Source organism: Phodopus roborovskii, unplaced genomic scaffold (assembly GCF_943737965.1).
Source record: "Phodopus roborovskii unplaced genomic scaffold, PHOROB, whole genome shotgun sequence".
NCBI lineage: Eukaryota > Metazoa > Chordata > Mammalia > Rodentia > Cricetidae > Phodopus > Phodopus roborovskii.
This window is the reverse complement of record NW_026126480.1, coordinates 55,123,029-55,141,251: the sequence shown is the minus strand read 5'-3', so window position 1 is coordinate 55,141,251 and position 18,223 is coordinate 55,123,029. Positions and strand designations below refer to the sequence as shown.

Below are 18,223 nucleotides of genomic sequence, written 5' to 3'. Positions count from 1 at the left end.
AAACCACCTCAGATTTTATTTTGTTTTGTTTTTTTAGACGGGGTCTTTTATATAACTCTGGCTGTTTGGAGCTCCCTTTATAGACCAGGCTGGCCTAGAACTCATAGAGATCCACTTGCCTCTGACTCCCAAGTGCTGGGATTAAACATATGTGCTATTTTGCCCAGCATCTCCTCAGAGTTTGAAGTGGTTCTTTCATCTACTCTTTCCCATTTGAAGATGGGATTTCTGGCACAATATGCTGGTGAAAGAAATAAAAGCTTTTAATCTGTAGAGTAAGGTTGTGGGAAAGGGGCAGAAGAATAATTCTTGTAAGTGGAATATAGAAAATCATAAAAAATGGACATTGATATGGGAGGAAAAGACAGAAATTATGAGAACAAGAAAGTTACTATGGTGATGGGGCTAATCATGCTAGGCTGATTCTGTTAAATAGGGCTAGTAACTGAATCATCAATCTTTTGTGAAGTCTCTCCCAGGTTGTGGCCCACATCAAGGAAATGGACCCCAACCCTGGAACAGATGGTTCCAGATAAACGGGTGTCCAGGTCATACCTGACCAACGGACAGTCTGGGGTCTCTCCAAGTCATTCTGTTATTTTCCTTTAAAGAAGAACAGGTCACACCTGGGTGATCTCTCAAACATGAAATTATACTTTGTACTTTGTAATTATACTTTGTAATCAATCACCTTTGTGTCCCATGAATGTATGCCACTTTGCACTCTTTAAAAAGGACCTGGGCCCTCTGAGGAATGGGCAGCTTTCCCCCAGATTGCTGGCACCCGAGCGCGCACTCATTTAATAAACGTCTCTTGCTTGTTGCATTTCCTGGTTTGGTGTCTGTGTCGCAGAGCTCTCCCACCGGCCCATCAGGACCCCGGAATTAGGGTTCAACACTGGAATCTATGTGCCTAGTGATAACACTGTCGATATCTTTCTCACCAATTTGATTATCACCATTCCTGTGTTCTGCCCAAATGCCCCTTGATCCACTCTGTTACAGTAGATACTGTTACAAGCCATCCCCCACCCCTGACATCTCAGGGATGCTGCAGTGGTTGTTGCCACTCTCAGAGCTTCATCATGCTGCATAAGGATGATGAGAAGAAAGTTGTCCAAGAAAGACAAAGACATAGTAAATAAGTCTGGTGGCAAGGCCAAAAAGAAGTGGTCCAAAGGCAAAGTTCAAGACAAGCTCAACAATCTAGTCCTGTTTGACAAAGCTACATACAACAAGTACCCTTTTCCATACATGAAAACCTAAGTTCAAGCAGTTAAGGGAGGGAAATGTGGTGATACTTGTAATGAGTCTTTTTTATTATTCATTCATTCATTCATTCATTCATTCATTCATTCATTTTTCCAAATAGGGTTTCCCTGTAGCTTTGTAGACCAGGCTGACCTCAAATTCACAGAGATCTGCCTGCCTCTGCCTCCCAAGTGCTGGGATTAAAGGCATGTGCCACCAACACCCAGTGTTAATAAGTCTTTTTCTGTCCTACCAGCCAGCTCACAAATAGTGACAGGGAGAGTTATTATTCATTATGAAAGCTTGGCCTGTAGCTTAGGCTTGTTCCTAACTAACTCCTAAAACTTAAATTAACCTACATTCTATCACATAACCTCCCTTCCATCTGGCACCTCCTGTTTCCTCTCCATATCTCTTGGTGTCTCCCCCACCCTAAATCCCTCCTCCTCTTTCTTTCTTTCTCTCCTGGGAAATCCCACCTATACCTCCTTCCTAGCTATTGGCTGTTGCGTTTTCTATTACACCAATCACAGCAATATATTTTCACAGTGTACAAATATTCTACAACATTTTCCCTTTGTCTAAATAGAAAGGAAAGGTTTTAATTCTAATATAGTAAAACTATATACAATAAGAACAAGTATTAAGTAAAAATTACATTCACAATGCTTAGTCTACATGTATTTGGCAAATTCAGAAAAAGTGCCATATTATCTATCCTATCTTAGTGAGTCCATTTAGTCTACATGCATTTGGCAAATTCAGAAAAAGTGCCATATTATCTATCCTATCTTAGTGAGTCCAAAGTTTTATACCTAAACTTTTGTTTGTTTGTTTTTGTTTGTTTGTTTTTTGAGACAGGGTTTCTCTGTGTAACAGCTCTGACTGTCCTGGAACTTGCTCTGTAGACCAGGCTGGCTTCAAACTCACAGAGATCTGCCTGCCTCTGCAGCCTGAGTGCTGGGATTAAAGGTGTGTGCACTAACACCTAGCCTAAACCATTTTCTATCAAAATTTATATTATCATCCTAAAAATATCTTTTATGCCTAAAAACATCTTCTTAGCTAAGCAACTTGAGCTCTTATGTTACTCAACCTTATAAATTTTATATCTCTTGTGTAAGTTTTTTTCCTGAATGTGGTAACAAATAAAACTGTATTCTACATAGTTTTCAATCCCCATCAGAGATCCAAGAAGGATATATTACCTGAGTATCAGGAAGTACAGAGCAAGCAACTTCCAAAACCATAGAAAGGACAGAGACATCTGGCTTCCCGGAGACTCAACCAAGGTTCCTCTGTAATGTTAGTGAATCATCTTTGGCCTACAGGCCTAGAATATCTGACAGACTTTTCTGTGTAGCAGGAACTTTGAAGGATTGTTACACTTTATCTTGGCAAAGTTTGGCAGTTGCTTTCTTTTGTATCTTGCTTGTCCAGTTGGGATAGCATACTATCAGCAGTTGAACAAATAGGTAACTATGCCCCAATAAAAGCAAACTCCATTTGGAGGTTCTTCAATGCCCATTATCCTTTTTTGAAGTGTATTGGTGCTGGCAGGAGCAAAAGTGTCTCACTGTCATGAAAAGCTTTATGTTATTAAAACATCTTTTTTTTTTTTTTCAGATTTATTATGTATACAGTATTCTGCTTGCATGTATACCTGCAAGCCAGAAGAGGGCACCAGATCTCATTACAGATGGTTGTTGGGAATTAAACTCAGGTCCTTTGGAAGAACAGGAAGTGCTCTTAACTGCTAAGCCATATCTCCAGTCCTTCTAAAACATCTTAAATGCCATATTTTTTTAAGTATCTGAAGTATTTGAAGGCTATCTTATTAAAGTTCGGCTTTTTGCCAGATGTCATGCCAGCTTTAAATACATATGTGTAATGCCATTACCTTATAATAAGAGCCATGGTTGGAATTTAACAAAAATCATTTGTTGGGAATTTGGAAAAATGATATTGCTCATGATATGACTCAATTACAAACCCAAATATCTGCTATGAGTAAAGCATATGTTGAATCTACTGGTTTAAAAGATTTAGCTCAGTCCTTAAATTCTGGTTTATAGTCATTAAATCCTGTTAATTGGCTACATTGGAATATTATTGTTGCCATGGCTTCAGGAATAATTCTTTTCCTTATTCTCCTAATTGTCTTCCACCTAGTCTTTTCCCTCCATTTCTACAGCCAAAAGAAATATCTACGAGCTTCAGTAAAGAAAGGGAGAGATGCCACACCAAATCCAGTAGATTCTGTGTGACAAGTTCCAAAGACTGAGGTGATAACTTCAACAGAAGGAAGTCTCCTGGCAAAGGTGGGACTCTTGAGCTGCAGTTCTCATGACAATATCTGCTCTTCTATTCTTTTCTCATATTAAAGAAATGTTTCCTGAAAGCCTATGCTGACATTTTAAACAAAAGATACAAATGAGAAACCGTCCCCTGAGACTTGGTCACTGACCATGACCTCATCTCCAGGAAAACCAGCACTTTTCAAATCATTCACGTCATTCACATAAGTACAAATAGTATTGATGAAAACTTTCCCAACAATAAAATTACATGTGTAATGAGAGTAGGTTTAAACATTTAGTAAAGAAAGTTTTTGATAAGAAAAAGTCAAAATAGTTCAATATTTCAAAGATTCTTAGAGCTAGGCAACAAATGTTAAACAATAACTGACCATAAAAAATTATTAACCTGATCTTGGAAAATAGGTGTTTAGTTGTGGTTTTAGCCGTGAATGATTTTCTGATTTATTGTTAGCATTGAATAAGTTGTATGTTACTATGCCTAACAACGATGATGTCATTTGTTCTATCTGGATTTGCTTCAGGGAACACAATCTCTGAGAAGCTATTCTTTATCCTGGATAAAAAGCCTTGCTTGAAAGCTGCAAAATACACTCAGATTCAAATTGCCTCTGTGTTTCTTTCTGTTTGTCACCGCCGAATCCTTACCTACCTAGTCTTCAAGAACCCTTGTCCCAGGGACCCCCATACCTAGCTGGTGGCACTATCTAAAATATATATCCCTATATGACCTTGAAGACACACTAACATGACTACAAGTTTGATTGTTAATAGATGATTAACTATTAACCTGAGTTTCTTATTTATCCTAAAAGGTTTATAATAATAGCTTTCAGGGACTAGAACTTTACATTTTTAAATGAGCTGCATAGGCACAACACCTTAAGAATAGAGACATATACAGTTTAACAAGAACAACCTTAAATTTGTATCATTATACAAAAATACCTTAAACAAGAGTAAAAACATATATAGAGTGTGTTCTAACAAAAAATAACTTTAAGCTGGTAGTTAATAGCACACACCTTTAATCCCAGCACTTAGGAAACAGAGGCAGGTGGATCTCTGTGAGTTCAAGACTAGCTTGGTCTGTCTACAAGAGCTAGTTCCAGGACAGACTCCAAAGAGAAATCCTGACTTGAAAAACAAACAAAAAATAACCTTAAATTTATGTCAATATACAAAAATCTATACCAGTGTAAAATATTTGAGATTAATAGTTGCTTTTTAGTTAAAAGTATATTCAATAATCTCCCTTTTAGTCTATCCTTTCCATATCTCCCTTTTTCTTTTCAGAAAGAGATCCTTGAATACAACATCCCTTGCTTAATTTCTTTCCTTACCATAACCAGTAACAACTTGTAACAAACCCCCTAAATGATGACAAATAATCATAACCCAACAATGACCAAAAACCACCCACGCCACCTCTTGGTAATGTGGGTGTCATGTTTTCTAGATGGCTTCCTGTTGTCTGGGGGGGGGGTGACAGTATCTTTTGGGGACCCTAAAAAAATCGAGATAATGGTCAAGTCCTAGGAGAGCTAATTGTATTATTTTTTGTCTATTCTGTGTGATGGAAAAAAGCTTATCTGAAGTACTGGCTGGAGTAGTCTGTGAGGCTAAACATCTCAGCCAGCAGTGTTGAAGTTGTTCTGGATGAAGAATTTTGAGAAAACTGCAACAGAGGCACCTGAGAGGCTGGTCACCTGGGCTACCTGTCTTCATTGGTGTCTAGTCCTTTTTTTTCTGAAAATATGTACACTTAAAGGTAACATATACATCTGTGATGGGAGATGTCATTCTGTATATGTTTCTCATACTGGTTAATAATAAAGCACTGTTGGCCAATAGGAAAGGAAGATAGGAGGGACTAGGAGACAAGGAGGAAATAGGAAGTAGGAAGGAGGAGTCAAGATGGAGAGTCTGGAGAGAGCTGGATGCCAGCTGCCTCCCCAGTAAGAGAAGGCCATGTGAAAATACATAGATCAGCAGAAATGGGTTAATACTTAAGACAGAGCTAGCCGATAAGAAACTAGTAACTGGCCAACAGTATAATATCTAATACAGAGTCTCTGTGTATTATTTGGGGCTGGCGGCATGGCGGCGGGTCAAGACCAGCGGTGGGTCAAGACCAGCGGCGGCAGGCGGAAAAACCATACACGTTACACATCTGCATTAACAAAAGTGTGGAATGTTCAGTGTGGTATGCACAAGTCCAGTAAAGATAACTTTTTGTTTTATGTTTGAGCAGGTAAAAGGCATCTGTCAACTTTATAAGTTTGTTAGGACTGTATAACCAAACCTCTACCTATTGTCATATGAAAGGATGACTGTAATAATAGGTCATGAGGACTCTGTAGCCAACAAGATTTATCATGTCTCATTCAGTCTCAGAGCTGTTCCCATGTAGAGAGATCAGCATATACATCGCCTGTCCTGTAGTCTTCCTTCCTTCCTTCTTCCTTCCTTTCTCTCTTCTTCCTTCTTTTCTTTCTTTCATGTCTGTAGTCAAAATTTTTAGGACTCCCCCAATCAAATCTGATCTTCATTAACTTTTTCTTTTTTGGCTTTTTTCAAGACAGGGTGTCTCTGTATTGCTTTGGAGCCTGTGCTGGAACTTACTCTATAGACCAGGCTGGCCTTGAACTCACAGAGATCCTCCTGCCTCTGCCTCTTGAGGGCTGGAATGAAAGGTGTGCACCCCCCAATGCCCAGCAATCTTCATTAACTTTGAAGAGAACTAAAGCTTTTTGCTTACTGTGGAAACAAAGTCATAACCTCTCCCCTAACACAACATATTTTCTGACTTCCATTTTGAAGACATTTTTAAAATACACAGGTTAGTTTAATTTAGTAGTTTCTATAATCCAATGCCTCTCAGAAGCTATTGTTTTATGGACATTAGCATTTAAAACATTCAAAGAAAACAAAGTACCATACAGGATCCAGACACTTGTATATTTCCCATCTTTATATGGTTATTCTTTTTCGGTTTGGTTTGGTTTTTTGAGACAGGGTTTCTCTGTGTAGCTTTGGAACCTGTCCTAGCACTTGCTCTGTACATCAGGCTGGCTTCAAACTCATATAGATCTACCTGCCTCTGCCTCCCAAGTCCTGGGATTAAAGGCGTGCCCCACCACTCCTGGCAGCTTATTCTTTTTATATTACTTTACTCTCTCTTTAAAGATTTTTTTTTCTTTCTGGGCATTGGTGGTGCACACCTTTAACCTCAGTACTCAAGAGGCAGAGGCAGGTGGATCTCCATGAGTTTGAGGCCAGCTTGGTCTACAGAGCAAGTTCTAGTACAGCCAGGACTGTTACACAGTTAAACCCTGTTTCAGAAAAAACAAAACAAAATTTGTTTTTTTAAAAACTATCTATTTTTTTTTCTATAACTGTTTATACCCATTTTTTTTTTTACTGTGTCTGTTTAACGGTTTTCTTGGTCTGGATCTCTTTACCGCATGGCTACAACATTTTCTAACCACAAGATAAACTGTAAATGGTCACAGGGGCCTCTGGCTCTGCCCATCTTGGTTTCCTGAGAGCCTAGCCTTACTGCCCAGCCCTGAGAAGCTGCTGTGTCCACAATGCAACAGGCAGTTTACCCAGTATGCCAGCTGCTCAAGTGCCCTGCTGCACCTCTACCAGAGAGGCTGCTTTCTCGGGCCCTGTGTGGATATTTGTGGCCTGAACTGGGGCAATATAGAGTCAATTGAACTTTTCTTTGGGCCATCACCTCACAAATAACTACATGGAGAGTTATTAATTATAAAGGCTCAGCCTATAGCTTAGGCTTGTCTCTAACTAGCTCTTCTAACTCAATCTACATTTTTTTAAAAAAATAATTTATTTGTATTTTATTTACACTTGTATTTTGCCTGCATGTATGTCTGTGTGAGGTTGTCTGATCCCCTGGAACAGGGATATGGACAGTTGTAAGCTGCCATGTGGATGTTGGGACTTGAACCAGGGTCTTCTGTAAAAGCAGCCAGTGCTGTTAACCGATGAGCCATCTCTCCAGCCCTAATTTATCTACGTTCTATTACATGGTATTACCTGTCTTACATCTTGGACCGCCTGTTTCCTCTCAGTGTCTTCTGGCATCTCCTGAACTCTAGATTTCTCCTCCTCTTCCTTTCTCTCCCCAGAAACCCCACCTATACCAACAGCCTAGCTATTGGCCATTCTGCTTTTTTAATTACACCAACCACTACACACAGTGTACAGAAACCCCACAACAGATGCTTACCTGTGATCTCAGCATTTGGGAGGTGGAAGGGGAGGATCAAAAATTCAAAGTTAGCCTCCGTTACATAGTGAGTTTGAGGCCAACCTCCCCCAAACATAAAGCAGTTATGGGAAATCCAAACGGCTATAAGCATTGTGACTTCAGTGCCTGCCACTGTCCAACATTTTCAGCACCAGTAAATGTCATCTGCTCAGCCAATCCCTCACAGGGATGCAGGGAACTTAACTTGGTTCTATCTGGCACATTGTGAACACAATGAAAGTTGGGTGACTTAGGCTCTATGTTGGGAACCTGTAGTTCCAGACACTTAGGAGGCTGAGGCAGGGGGGATGTTTTCAGCCCAGTGCGGTCTACGCAATACAGTGGAGACCATGCAGCAAAATAATTGATAAAATAGCCGGGAGGTGGCACAAGCCTTTAATCCCAGCACTCGGGAGGCAGAGACAGGCGGATCTCTGTGAATTTGAAGCCAGCCTAATCTACAGACATAGTTACAGAACGGACAGAGCTACACAGAGAAACCCTGTCACGAAAAACTTAAAAAAAAAACAAAAACAAAAACAAAAAAAAAAAAAACTGGGTGGATATAAAGATGAGAAACAGCAGAAGTTTTCGGAGATCTGTAAGGAAGGTTTATGTTGGGATGAGGTGGGTTCACTCACACACCAAGATGAAGCCAGCTGGTAAACCCCCACAAAACAACCAGCCAATTATTCTCTACCTAGATCTCCGCTTTACCAGTGACCTAGAACTTGTCAGACACTCCCTTAACCACGCCCCTAGGCCAAGAACCGCTGTGTCACTTGCGACTAGGTCCCTGGACCTGAAGAAGGGCGCAGGCCCGAGCCTGGCGGTGGCACCAGGCTGAACACACGGAGCGGGGACGACGTGCAGGAGGAGGAGCTTGAGGCCAGCTCGCTGTCATGTCGCGCCAGGCAAAGGATGACTTCCTGCGGCACTACACAGTCTCCGACCCCAGGACCCACCCCAAGGGCTACACCGAGTACAAAGTGACGGCGCAGGTGAGGTGGGACGCGGCGGGGGACCTAACTAACCCTTTTAATCCACCCGGGATCCGCGGTGTACCTTAAAGGCAAAGAGCTGCCGGGAGGTCGCCGTTTGGCCTACAAAAATGGTTTCCCCTTTAAGAGGAGCCCGAGGCCACAGACTGGTACCACACCACCTGGGGGCGGGGCTAAGCGTAATTTTTAAAGCCTGCCGACCACAGTTGCCTTGCCCCACAGGCTTGGGTCCTCGCCCCAATAATGGGAGTCTAGGTGCAGTGTAAAAATTTCTCAAAGCAAGGAAACTACGGACTAACCCAAATATCCCTTCTCTAATCGCTTGGAGTAACTTTTGGGAATTAGCTCTGCTTGATACATAAAAGCTTCCCCACATACAACACACCACCCTCATCCCCCCCACCCCCACCCCCCACCCCCACCCCCCACCCCCCACCCCCCACCCCCGCTTTTCTTTTTTTGAGACGTGAGTCTTTACTTAGCCTTGGCTGTCCTGGAACTCACAATGTAGACCAGGCTGGCCTCGAAGTCACAGACAGTGATGGGATTAGAGGCGTTCGATCATTAAAAAAAACAAAACAAAACAAAACAACAACAACCCTTTTAATTTGTGTGGTTTTAAAATGCTCACACAAGTCAAAAGGACTGAAAAAGTCTCCATCTTCACGACAGTCTCAGGAAGTCAATAAAAGCTGCTGACAACATTTGTAACGCTAAAACTTAAAATAAACACGCAGGGACACGGAGAAAACTATTAAAATAAGTCATCATGAAAGAAGGCTTTTAGAATTTTACCCAAGGGCCTGTAACCATGGAGGGCTCCAGTGGGAGAAACTGGGTTGCTGCCAGAAGACTGGTTTTCTTGTACCCCATTTCAGCTTGTCAACAGTTCTTCAAAGGAAGCAAAACACATCAAAGTTGCTCCTAAGGCGATCTAAGTCAGAATCCTAGATGTTTTGGGATTGTGCTTACATGTCTTCCTGATAGCTTTTTAGACCTAGTTACATGCATTACATAGGTATGTATTTTTCTTTCTTTCTTTTTCAGTGCTACGGATTGAACCTGGGGCCTCCCATCTCTCTCTCTCTCTCTCTCTCTCTCTCTCTCTCTCTCTCTCTCTCTCTCACACACACACACACACACACACACACACCCCTCAAACTTACTATGTAACTGAAGATGATCTTGAACTGATAACCCCCCATACCTCTCGAATGCTGGAATAATGTGTGTCACTATACGATGCTCTCCTTGTCTTTTAAAGATTTATAGCTGGGTGGTGGTAGTTTAAGCCTTTTATCCTGGCACTAGGGTGGCAAAGACACGTGGATCTCTGTGAGTTTGAGGCCAGCTTGGTCTACAGAGTGAGTTTTAGGGCAGGCTCCAAAGCTACAGAGAAACAACCTGTCTCAAAACAAAACTATTTATTTACTTAAATCTTTTTCCTCCACCACCACCCACCACCAGACAGAGTTTTTCTGTATAACAGCCCTGGCTGTCCTGGAACCCACTTTGTAGACCAGGCTGGTCTCTACTTCCTGAGTGCTGGGATTAAAAGGCAGACCACATGCAGCTTATTTACTTAAATCTTTTAAAATGTTTTATTAGGTTTTTTTTAACATGTATGAGTATTTTATCTGCATATATCAGAAGAGGTTAGTATATCCCCAGGGGCTAGAATTACAGGCCACTGTGTTTCTCTGGTGTGGGTGCTGGCAATAAAACTTAGGTCCTCTCAAGAAGCAGCCAGTGCTCCTAACCTCTGAACCTTCTCTCCAGCTCCAGATTTATTTTATTTTCTATGTATGAGTGCTTTGCCTGCATGTATGTATGTGTACCAAATATATGTTTGCTGACCCTCAAAGGTCAGAAAAGATATTAAATCTCCTGGGATTGGAGTTATAAATGGCTTTGATCTGTCATGTGAGTGCTGGGAACCAAACTCAGGTCCTCTGTTAGAGCAGCAAGTGCATTCAACTGCTGAATCATCTCTCCAGCCCCCTTATTTTATTTTTTTAATTGATGTATATATTTGTTGAATGTGTATCACAGCTGTGTGTGGATGCCTACGGAGGTCAGGAGGTGCTGTTCTGGGCACTGGTCCTTGGAAGACCAAGATGTGCTCTAACTACCGAGCCAGCGCTTCAATCCCCATCCTTAACCTTTAAATAGGCATCTTAATCATGTCTGATTGGCTGAGGTCTAGAAAAAAAAAGAAAGGATGTTTTGAAAACTGTTATCGATTCCAAACTGTACAACCTTAATGTAAAATTCCCATAAACATAACAGTGGAAACCAAATGTTCCTTCTGTCAGGCCAATTCTACTCTTTTTCAAAATGCCTACCCCGGCATTGACTGCTTCTTTCTTTATGGGTATGTGACCTTAGGGCTCCTTCCTTAATGAAGAACTGGATCCCAGGGCAGACTCTCGTTTCTTTAGATAAGTTCTTTGCTTTCTGAATACCAGAACTTGACCCTTGGAAGGAATTGGGATAAAAGTGAAATTGAGGCCAGACGTTGGTGGCTCACCCCTTTAATCCCAGTACTTGGGAAGCAGAGGCAAGGGGATCTCTGAGTTCGAGGCTGGCCTGGTCTACAGAGCTAGTTCCAAGACAGGTCCCAAAACAATACAGAAAAACCCTGTCTTGAAAAACAAAACAAAACAAAAAAGTGAAATTGAAAGCTGTAATAGGCTTTCTTAGATTGTCAGCCCCCAAATCATGACACAGATAATTATTAATTAAAAGTTTAGCTTTAGCTTATGTTTGTTTCTAAATAGCTCTTGTAACTTAAATTAACCCACTTTTATTCATCTACATGTTGTCACATACCTCAAAAAAACAAAAACAACAAAATACCATAAAGTTGAGTATGGGGCTATCTAGACAGATTTTTTGTTGTTGTTGTTTTGGTTTGGTTTTTTTTTGTTTGTTTGTTTTTTCCTGAGACAGGGTTTCTTTGTGTGGCCCTTTTGTAGACCAGGCTGGCCTTGGACTCACAGAGATCCACCTGCCTCTGCCTCCCAAGTGCTGGGACTAAAGGCATGCTCTACCACTGCCCAGCTCCTAGACAGATGTTTAGTATCCTCACATTTCCCAGATGAAGATACAGATGAACAATAACAAAATTTCTCAAGGAGTTGAGGATGTAATCCAATGGTAATAGGCTACTGCAGGTCTCAGGAAGTCCTGAGTTCAATCCTTAGTACCAAAAACAAATAATAAAGTAACCGAATCTCGTGGTACATGCCTATAATCCCAGCACTTGGGAACAGCGGTAGGAGTGTAAGGAATACAAGGCCATCCTCTGCTGTATAGCCAGTTTGAGGCCAGCCTGGACTAAATGAAACCTTGGGTCCACAAACCAAAAAGAAAACATGCCTAAAACTTTAATTCCAGGACCCTCTTGTTCCAACAGGCACTATACCCTAGGATGCCGTTGGGGCTAGCTTCCTCAGCTTTTCAGGGGTAATACAGTGTTGAGTGTCAGGCTCTAGTCTCATCTGGCCCTTACCTTTTCTTTCTCAGTTCATCTCAAAGAAGGACCCAGAAGATATCAAAGAGGTAAGGCTGCTGGGATGGTGGGGACTGTTCTCATATACAGATCTAGCATCAATAAGGGACAGTTGGTAACATCAAGGACTTGCCTTCTTCCCTGGCCTGTGTTAGAAAGGGTGTGTGCTCTCCTTCTCAGACCCTAGGACATAGTAAGCATGGGAAGGCCACTTTCTACCCATGCGGGCCCAGGTCAAGTCTCACATACCTTGCAGGTAGTAGTCTGGAAACGATACAGTGACTTCCGTAAGCTGCATGGGGACTTGGCCTATACTCACCGAAATCTCTTCCGCCGCCTAGAAGAGTTTCCAGCTTTCCCCCGTGCCCAGGTGTTTGGTGAGTATTGTATCTGAACCTCTGGCCCCAGTATGCAGATAGACTTAGGCAAAGGGGACCTGGACTAGTGGGGACTGGTGAATGTGGTCCCATACCCTGAACAGACACTTTTGGAAAACTGGATGGGCTTACTGAGATGGTCTCCTTGAAATGTGGGGGAACTAAGGCTCAGAGCAACTTACTGCTTATTACCTGTTGGGCAATTACCATTCCCATGAAGATGAGGCTCAGCAAGGAAAAGGGCTGTTGTCTGAGCCTTAGTCTGTTGCAGTAACACAATACCATAGACCAGATGCCTTAGTTAAACAGAAAAGAGACTTATTTTGACATATAGGTCAGGTCCTCATAGCTCTGTTGCTGGTAGAGCCCCAAGGTGGCAGGGAGCATCACATGGAGAGAATCAGGGTTACCATGAGTGACAGAACCAAGCTAGTTTTTAATAGCAGAGCACTAGGAGTCCATTAACCCATTAACTACATAAATTCTCAGACCCATGTGAATATTCTTTTGCAATGAGGTGAAGAGCTGTTGGCAGGTCATGCCAGGTCAATGAGACCATCATGGGGAGTAGGGTGGGGTAGAGGCTGTGTCCCCAGCACAATAACTGTGGCAGGGTTAGACTACTCTGCATGTAGTGTTGGGTTTTTGTTGTTGTTTTGGGTTTTTGTTTGTTTGGGTGTTTGGTTGGTTGGTTGGTTTTTTGAGACAGGGTTTCTCTGTGTAGCCTTCCCTGTCCTGGAACTCAATCTGTAGACCAGGTTCGCCTCAGACTCAGAGATCATCCTGACTCTACCTCCCAAGCACTGGGATTAAAGGTGTGTGCCGACATGCCCAGCTTTGGTTTTTTGTTTGTTTGTTTGTTTGTTTTGTTTTGTTTTGGTTTGGTTTGGTTTTGGTTTTTTTGTTGTTGTTGTTGTTTTGTTTTTTGAGACCAGGTCTCAAATGTAGCCAAGGCTAGCCTTGACCTTCTTACCACCCTCCCAAGTATGGGGTTGACAGATGCATGGTCACTATGCCCAGCAGTGAAACAGCTTCTTGCTTTGTGACCTTGGGCAAGTCACCTTCCTTCTGAGCTTTACTTTTCTCCTGATTATATCCAAACCTCTTCAAATGGTTTCTTGCCAGGCATGATAACTCATGCCTTTAATCCCAGCACACAGAAGGAAGAGGCAGGTAGATCTCTGAGTCTGAGGTCTACCTAGCAACTTCCAGGCCAGCCAGAGCTGAGACATTGTCTTAAAAACGAAACAAAACATACCTTGCCTCCTCCTGTTTATGGTCCAATACCGTTGAGAACAGGGAGCTAACCTGAGGCCTGCACAAAGAATGAACAGGGAGGGTGATGCCTGCAGGAGGAGCCAGAGAAGACTCCTGGGAGAATGGGGGGGGGGGGTTCCAGCTGGCTGCTTAACACTTCTTAGGCAGAACCAGGAAATGTGGGCTTTGGAACCAGGAGCCCCCATGGTCACTGCTGCCCTCCTGACCCCGGGTCTGCAGGTCGGTTTGAAGCCTCTGTGATTGAAGAAAGGCGCAAAGGTGCAGAAGATTTGCTGCGCTTCACAGTACCCATCCCTGCACTCAACAACAGTCCCCAGCTCAAGGAGTTTTTCCGGGCAAGTTCATCTGCTTGCCCAACCTACCCATCCCCTGTACAGCTTCCCTTCCTACCAGCTAAATTCCTAACTCCTCTCCTCTGCTGGACTTTTGTCTCCTGCAGGGTGGGGAGGTAACAAGACCCTCTGAGGTGACCAGGGACCTGTGCATCCTGCCACCCCCTCTCATTCCTACACCACCTCCTGATGAGGCCCGGCTACTCCAGCCACTGCCTGTGGAAAGGAGGGGCCAGGAGGAGTTGGATGTGCCAGGTATATCAGGATCAGGGAAGGGAGTGAGTCCTCCCAGGAATCCCAGGGAGAAGTATAGAGGAAGTTCTACCACTCGCCTGGGTGGGAGGGGTGTCTCTGAACAGGTCCTTTTTCTTTTCTCGGCTTCGGTTTGCTAATCTGTCAAACAGGCCCAAACCTAATAGTGGCCTTGTATCCAGGGGTTTCTTCGAGGACTAATCAAGACAGACATTCTGTTTTGAGAGCTGAGAAGCAGTAGGTGCAGGAATTAATGTCCCCTGGTCTCTCCTCAGTGGACCCCCTACCATCTAGCCCTGCCCAGGAAGCCTTGGATCTTCTCTTCAGCTGTGGCAGCACTGAGGAAGCATCCAGCTCCCCAGCCCGAGGTCCCCTCTCTGAGGCTGAACTTGCCCTTTTCGACCCCTACTCCAAAGAGGGTAAGGAGCAGGTGTGGGGCAAGAGGAACTAAGGGCCAGGAAGGGAGCCCTTGACACTGCTGCTTGGAAGTCAGGTTAGCAGCCTCCACGGCCATGAGCAGCGCTGAGCAGCTGGGGAAGAAGGAGTTGAGCCCTGCTCTCTGAGCAGACTCTGGGTGGCACAGCATCATAGTGTCGTATTGTTCATGGACTGACCCTGATGGCATACACCCTGAATCCCAGCACTTGAGAGGCAGAAGCAGAGGCAGGAGGGTCTCTGTGAATTTGAAGCTGGCATGGTTTATATAACAGTCCAGGTCAGTGAGGCCTACATAATCTCAACATCAAAACTAAACAAATAGAAAGTGGGACCTTGCCCTAGTCAAAGGGGCCAGGTCTAGGACTAAAGAACAGTAGGCACTAGAACTCCCATCAGAGCCAGGCAAGTTCTCCATACAGGTCATGATACTGAACTCATACTTGCAAATCCCTAGCAAAGAGACACTGAAGCTTAGTTTATTCTAAAATTCACTGACTTCATGCTGTAACTGCAACTGGGGTTAGGAGTGGCTGACTGAAGTTGGGCATTGGTAGTGCAAACCTTTGATCCCAGCACTTGGGAGGCAGAGGCAGGCAGATCTCTGTGAGTTCAAAGCCAGCCTGGTCTGCAGAGTGAGTTCCAGTACAGCCTCTAAAGCAATGCAGAGAAACCCTGTCTCAAAAAAAAAAAAAAAAAAAAAAAAAAAAAAAAAAGTGGCTGGGGACAAAGTTTAGTTAATAGAGTGCTTTTTGGTGTGCATGGAGGCCTGGGTTCAATTTCTAGTGCTGATTTACAGGGTTTCTCTGTGTAGCCCTGGCTGTCCTAGAACTCTCTTTGTCAATGAGGCTGGCTTCAAATTCATAGAGATCCAGCTGCCTCTGCCTCTTGAGTGCTGGGATCCAGGAGTGTACCACCACCACCCACTTTTATTTCAAACAAAAATAAGGTTCTTAAAGATGGCTCTGTGGATAAAGGTACTAACCAATAAGCCTAAGGACTTAGACTCACATGGTAGAAGGACAGAACAAATTCTGGCAAGTTCCCTTCAACCTACACACACACACTACTTTTTCTAATGGGAAAGCTGGAAACAGTGGCACACACCTTTGATTCCAGCACTCATCCAGTCAAAAGCAGGCAGATCTGTGAATTCAAGATCAACCTAGTCTCCATAGCAAATTACAGAATAACCAGGCCCACAGAATGGAACCCTGTCTTTAATAAAACAAACAAAAAAGGCAAAGTGACACATGGCTATATCTCAGCACTAGAGAGGCAGAGGCACAAAGACCAGAGAAGTTCAAGGCCATGGGCCAGTAAGATGGCTCAGGGGGTAAAAGCACTTGCCTTGTGAGCCTGACAACCTGGGTTCCATCCCCCAAATCCACCTAGGATGGGGAAAAAAAAACTCAAAACTTGTACTCTGGCCTCTACATGGGTACCACAACACACTCATGCCTTTACTCATGTATGCAACAACAATAATAAACTAAGCCTTTACAGAAAGCTCCTGAGCCAAACCAAGCAAGTAGAACACAACAGATTTGCTCTCTCATCGGGATTTCCCAGGCTCTGTACCCCTCCAGTGGGGACAGTTTGGAGTTCTGATGAACAAAATAAGCCTGGGGTGGACAACAGACCCTGGGGGGGGGAAAGGCCAGTCTGGCCTGAATCCTCCCTGTTTTATTATAGAAAGTACAGGTCCCAGCCCCACCCACACTGGTGAGCTGGCAGCCATGGAGGTACAGTCCAAAAAACTGGCCCAGGAACCTTGGGAGCCAGGAGGACAGGAGAAGGAAGAGTCTGAGGATGGAGAACCTGCCCCAGCTTATCTGACCCAGGCCACAGAGCTCATCACTCAAGCCCTTCAGAATGAGAAGGCTGGAGCCTATGCTGCTGCACTCCAAGGCTACCGAGATGGGGTGCACGTCCTGCTTCAGGGAGTCTCTGGTGAGTACAGCAGTAAGGAAGATGGGGAAGTGAAAAGCAGAGGGGCTAGGGAGATTGCACAGTGTGTAAAGTGCTTTGCCATGCAGGCATGAGGAACTGAATTAGAATGCCCAGACCACACACAAAGCACACTCAGGAAGCCAAATATTCCCATGGCAAGATGGAAGAAAACAGAGACAGGAGAATCTCCAGAAACTCCAGGGCTGGTGAGCTTGGCATATGCAGCAGAGAACAACAAAGAGACCTGGCCTCAGACATGATAGAAAGAGGAGACCTACATCTGAGGTTGACCACTGACCTTTACACGTTCACTCTGACACATATAAACATATTTTAAAGGGGAAAAAAAAAAAGGATCAGGAACCTTCCTTTGTCACAGGTCAACCAGAGACCTTGGGCAGAATTTTCTTTAATTTGTTAACAGCCTCATAAAATGGGGGAAGGGGACACTAGGACCCAGGGAAAGGCACATTTGGGCCGGGCACTCTGAAGGGACTTGGACCTTCTGCTCTCTACAGGTGACCCATCCCCTGCCCGCCGGGAAGGTGTGAAAAAGAAGGCAGCTGAGTACCTGAGGCGGGCAGAGACCCTCCACGGGCAATTGCCTTGAGGGTGGACCCTTCCTGGGACTTCAGCTCCAGCACTGCCAGCCTCCTCCATGCCTTCCCTTGGGACCTGGCCTTGTTTCCTGCTCTTGGAACCCCAGGGGTCATATCTGTTTTAACTGGACCAAGTATGAGAAAAGCAAAGACTTCTCAGCTCCAACCTGCCTGCCTCCTTGGAATCAGACTTGAACTTCTGGTCCTGCCTGTCTGTTTTATATCAGTTCACCCATCTAGAACAAGGGTCTGCAGCCTGAAGTCAGTGGCCAGACCTGGCACACTGCATTTTTTGGTAAGACCTTCAAGCTACAAGGGTTTTTCTTTTTTTCTTTTTTTCTTTTTTTTTTTTGTTAATGGTTGGAAGGAAAATGATTCTTTGATCAGTGAAAATTTTATAAAATTCAAATATGTGTGAATAAAAACACAACCCGGTCCATGTGATTATTATTGCCAATGGCTGAGTTTACATTGTACCAACTGAGTTGAATAAGCTGCCTCTAGCAAATGAGTGGTGTTGCCCACACCTTTAATGACAGGCCCATAGCACTAGTTTAGTGTGTTAAAGAGATAATGGAGAGATACGCAAAGTAGGGTTACCTATTTCGAAAGCTCCAAGAACAAAAAGCTGAAGTTC

The 18,223-nt window shown here is 43.7% G+C and overlaps 1 protein-coding gene across 1 annotated transcript; it reads left to right on the top strand.

Moving 5' to 3' along the window:
- Positions 1-8,600: 8,600 nt before the first annotated feature.
- Positions 8,601-17,892, top strand: Snx15 (sorting nexin 15). Its single transcript, XM_051193777.1, has 8 exons — positions 8,601-8,846; positions 12,375-12,410; positions 12,617-12,737; positions 14,235-14,350; positions 14,455-14,602; positions 14,875-15,018; positions 16,730-16,987; positions 17,506-17,892. Exons 1-8 carry the CDS (start codon positions 8,748-8,750, stop codon positions 17,595-17,597), a joined length of 1,014 nt encoding a protein of 337 aa, XP_051049734.1. The 5' UTR covers positions 8,601-8,747; the 3' UTR covers positions 17,598-17,892.
- Positions 17,893-18,223: the final 331 nt, after the last annotated feature.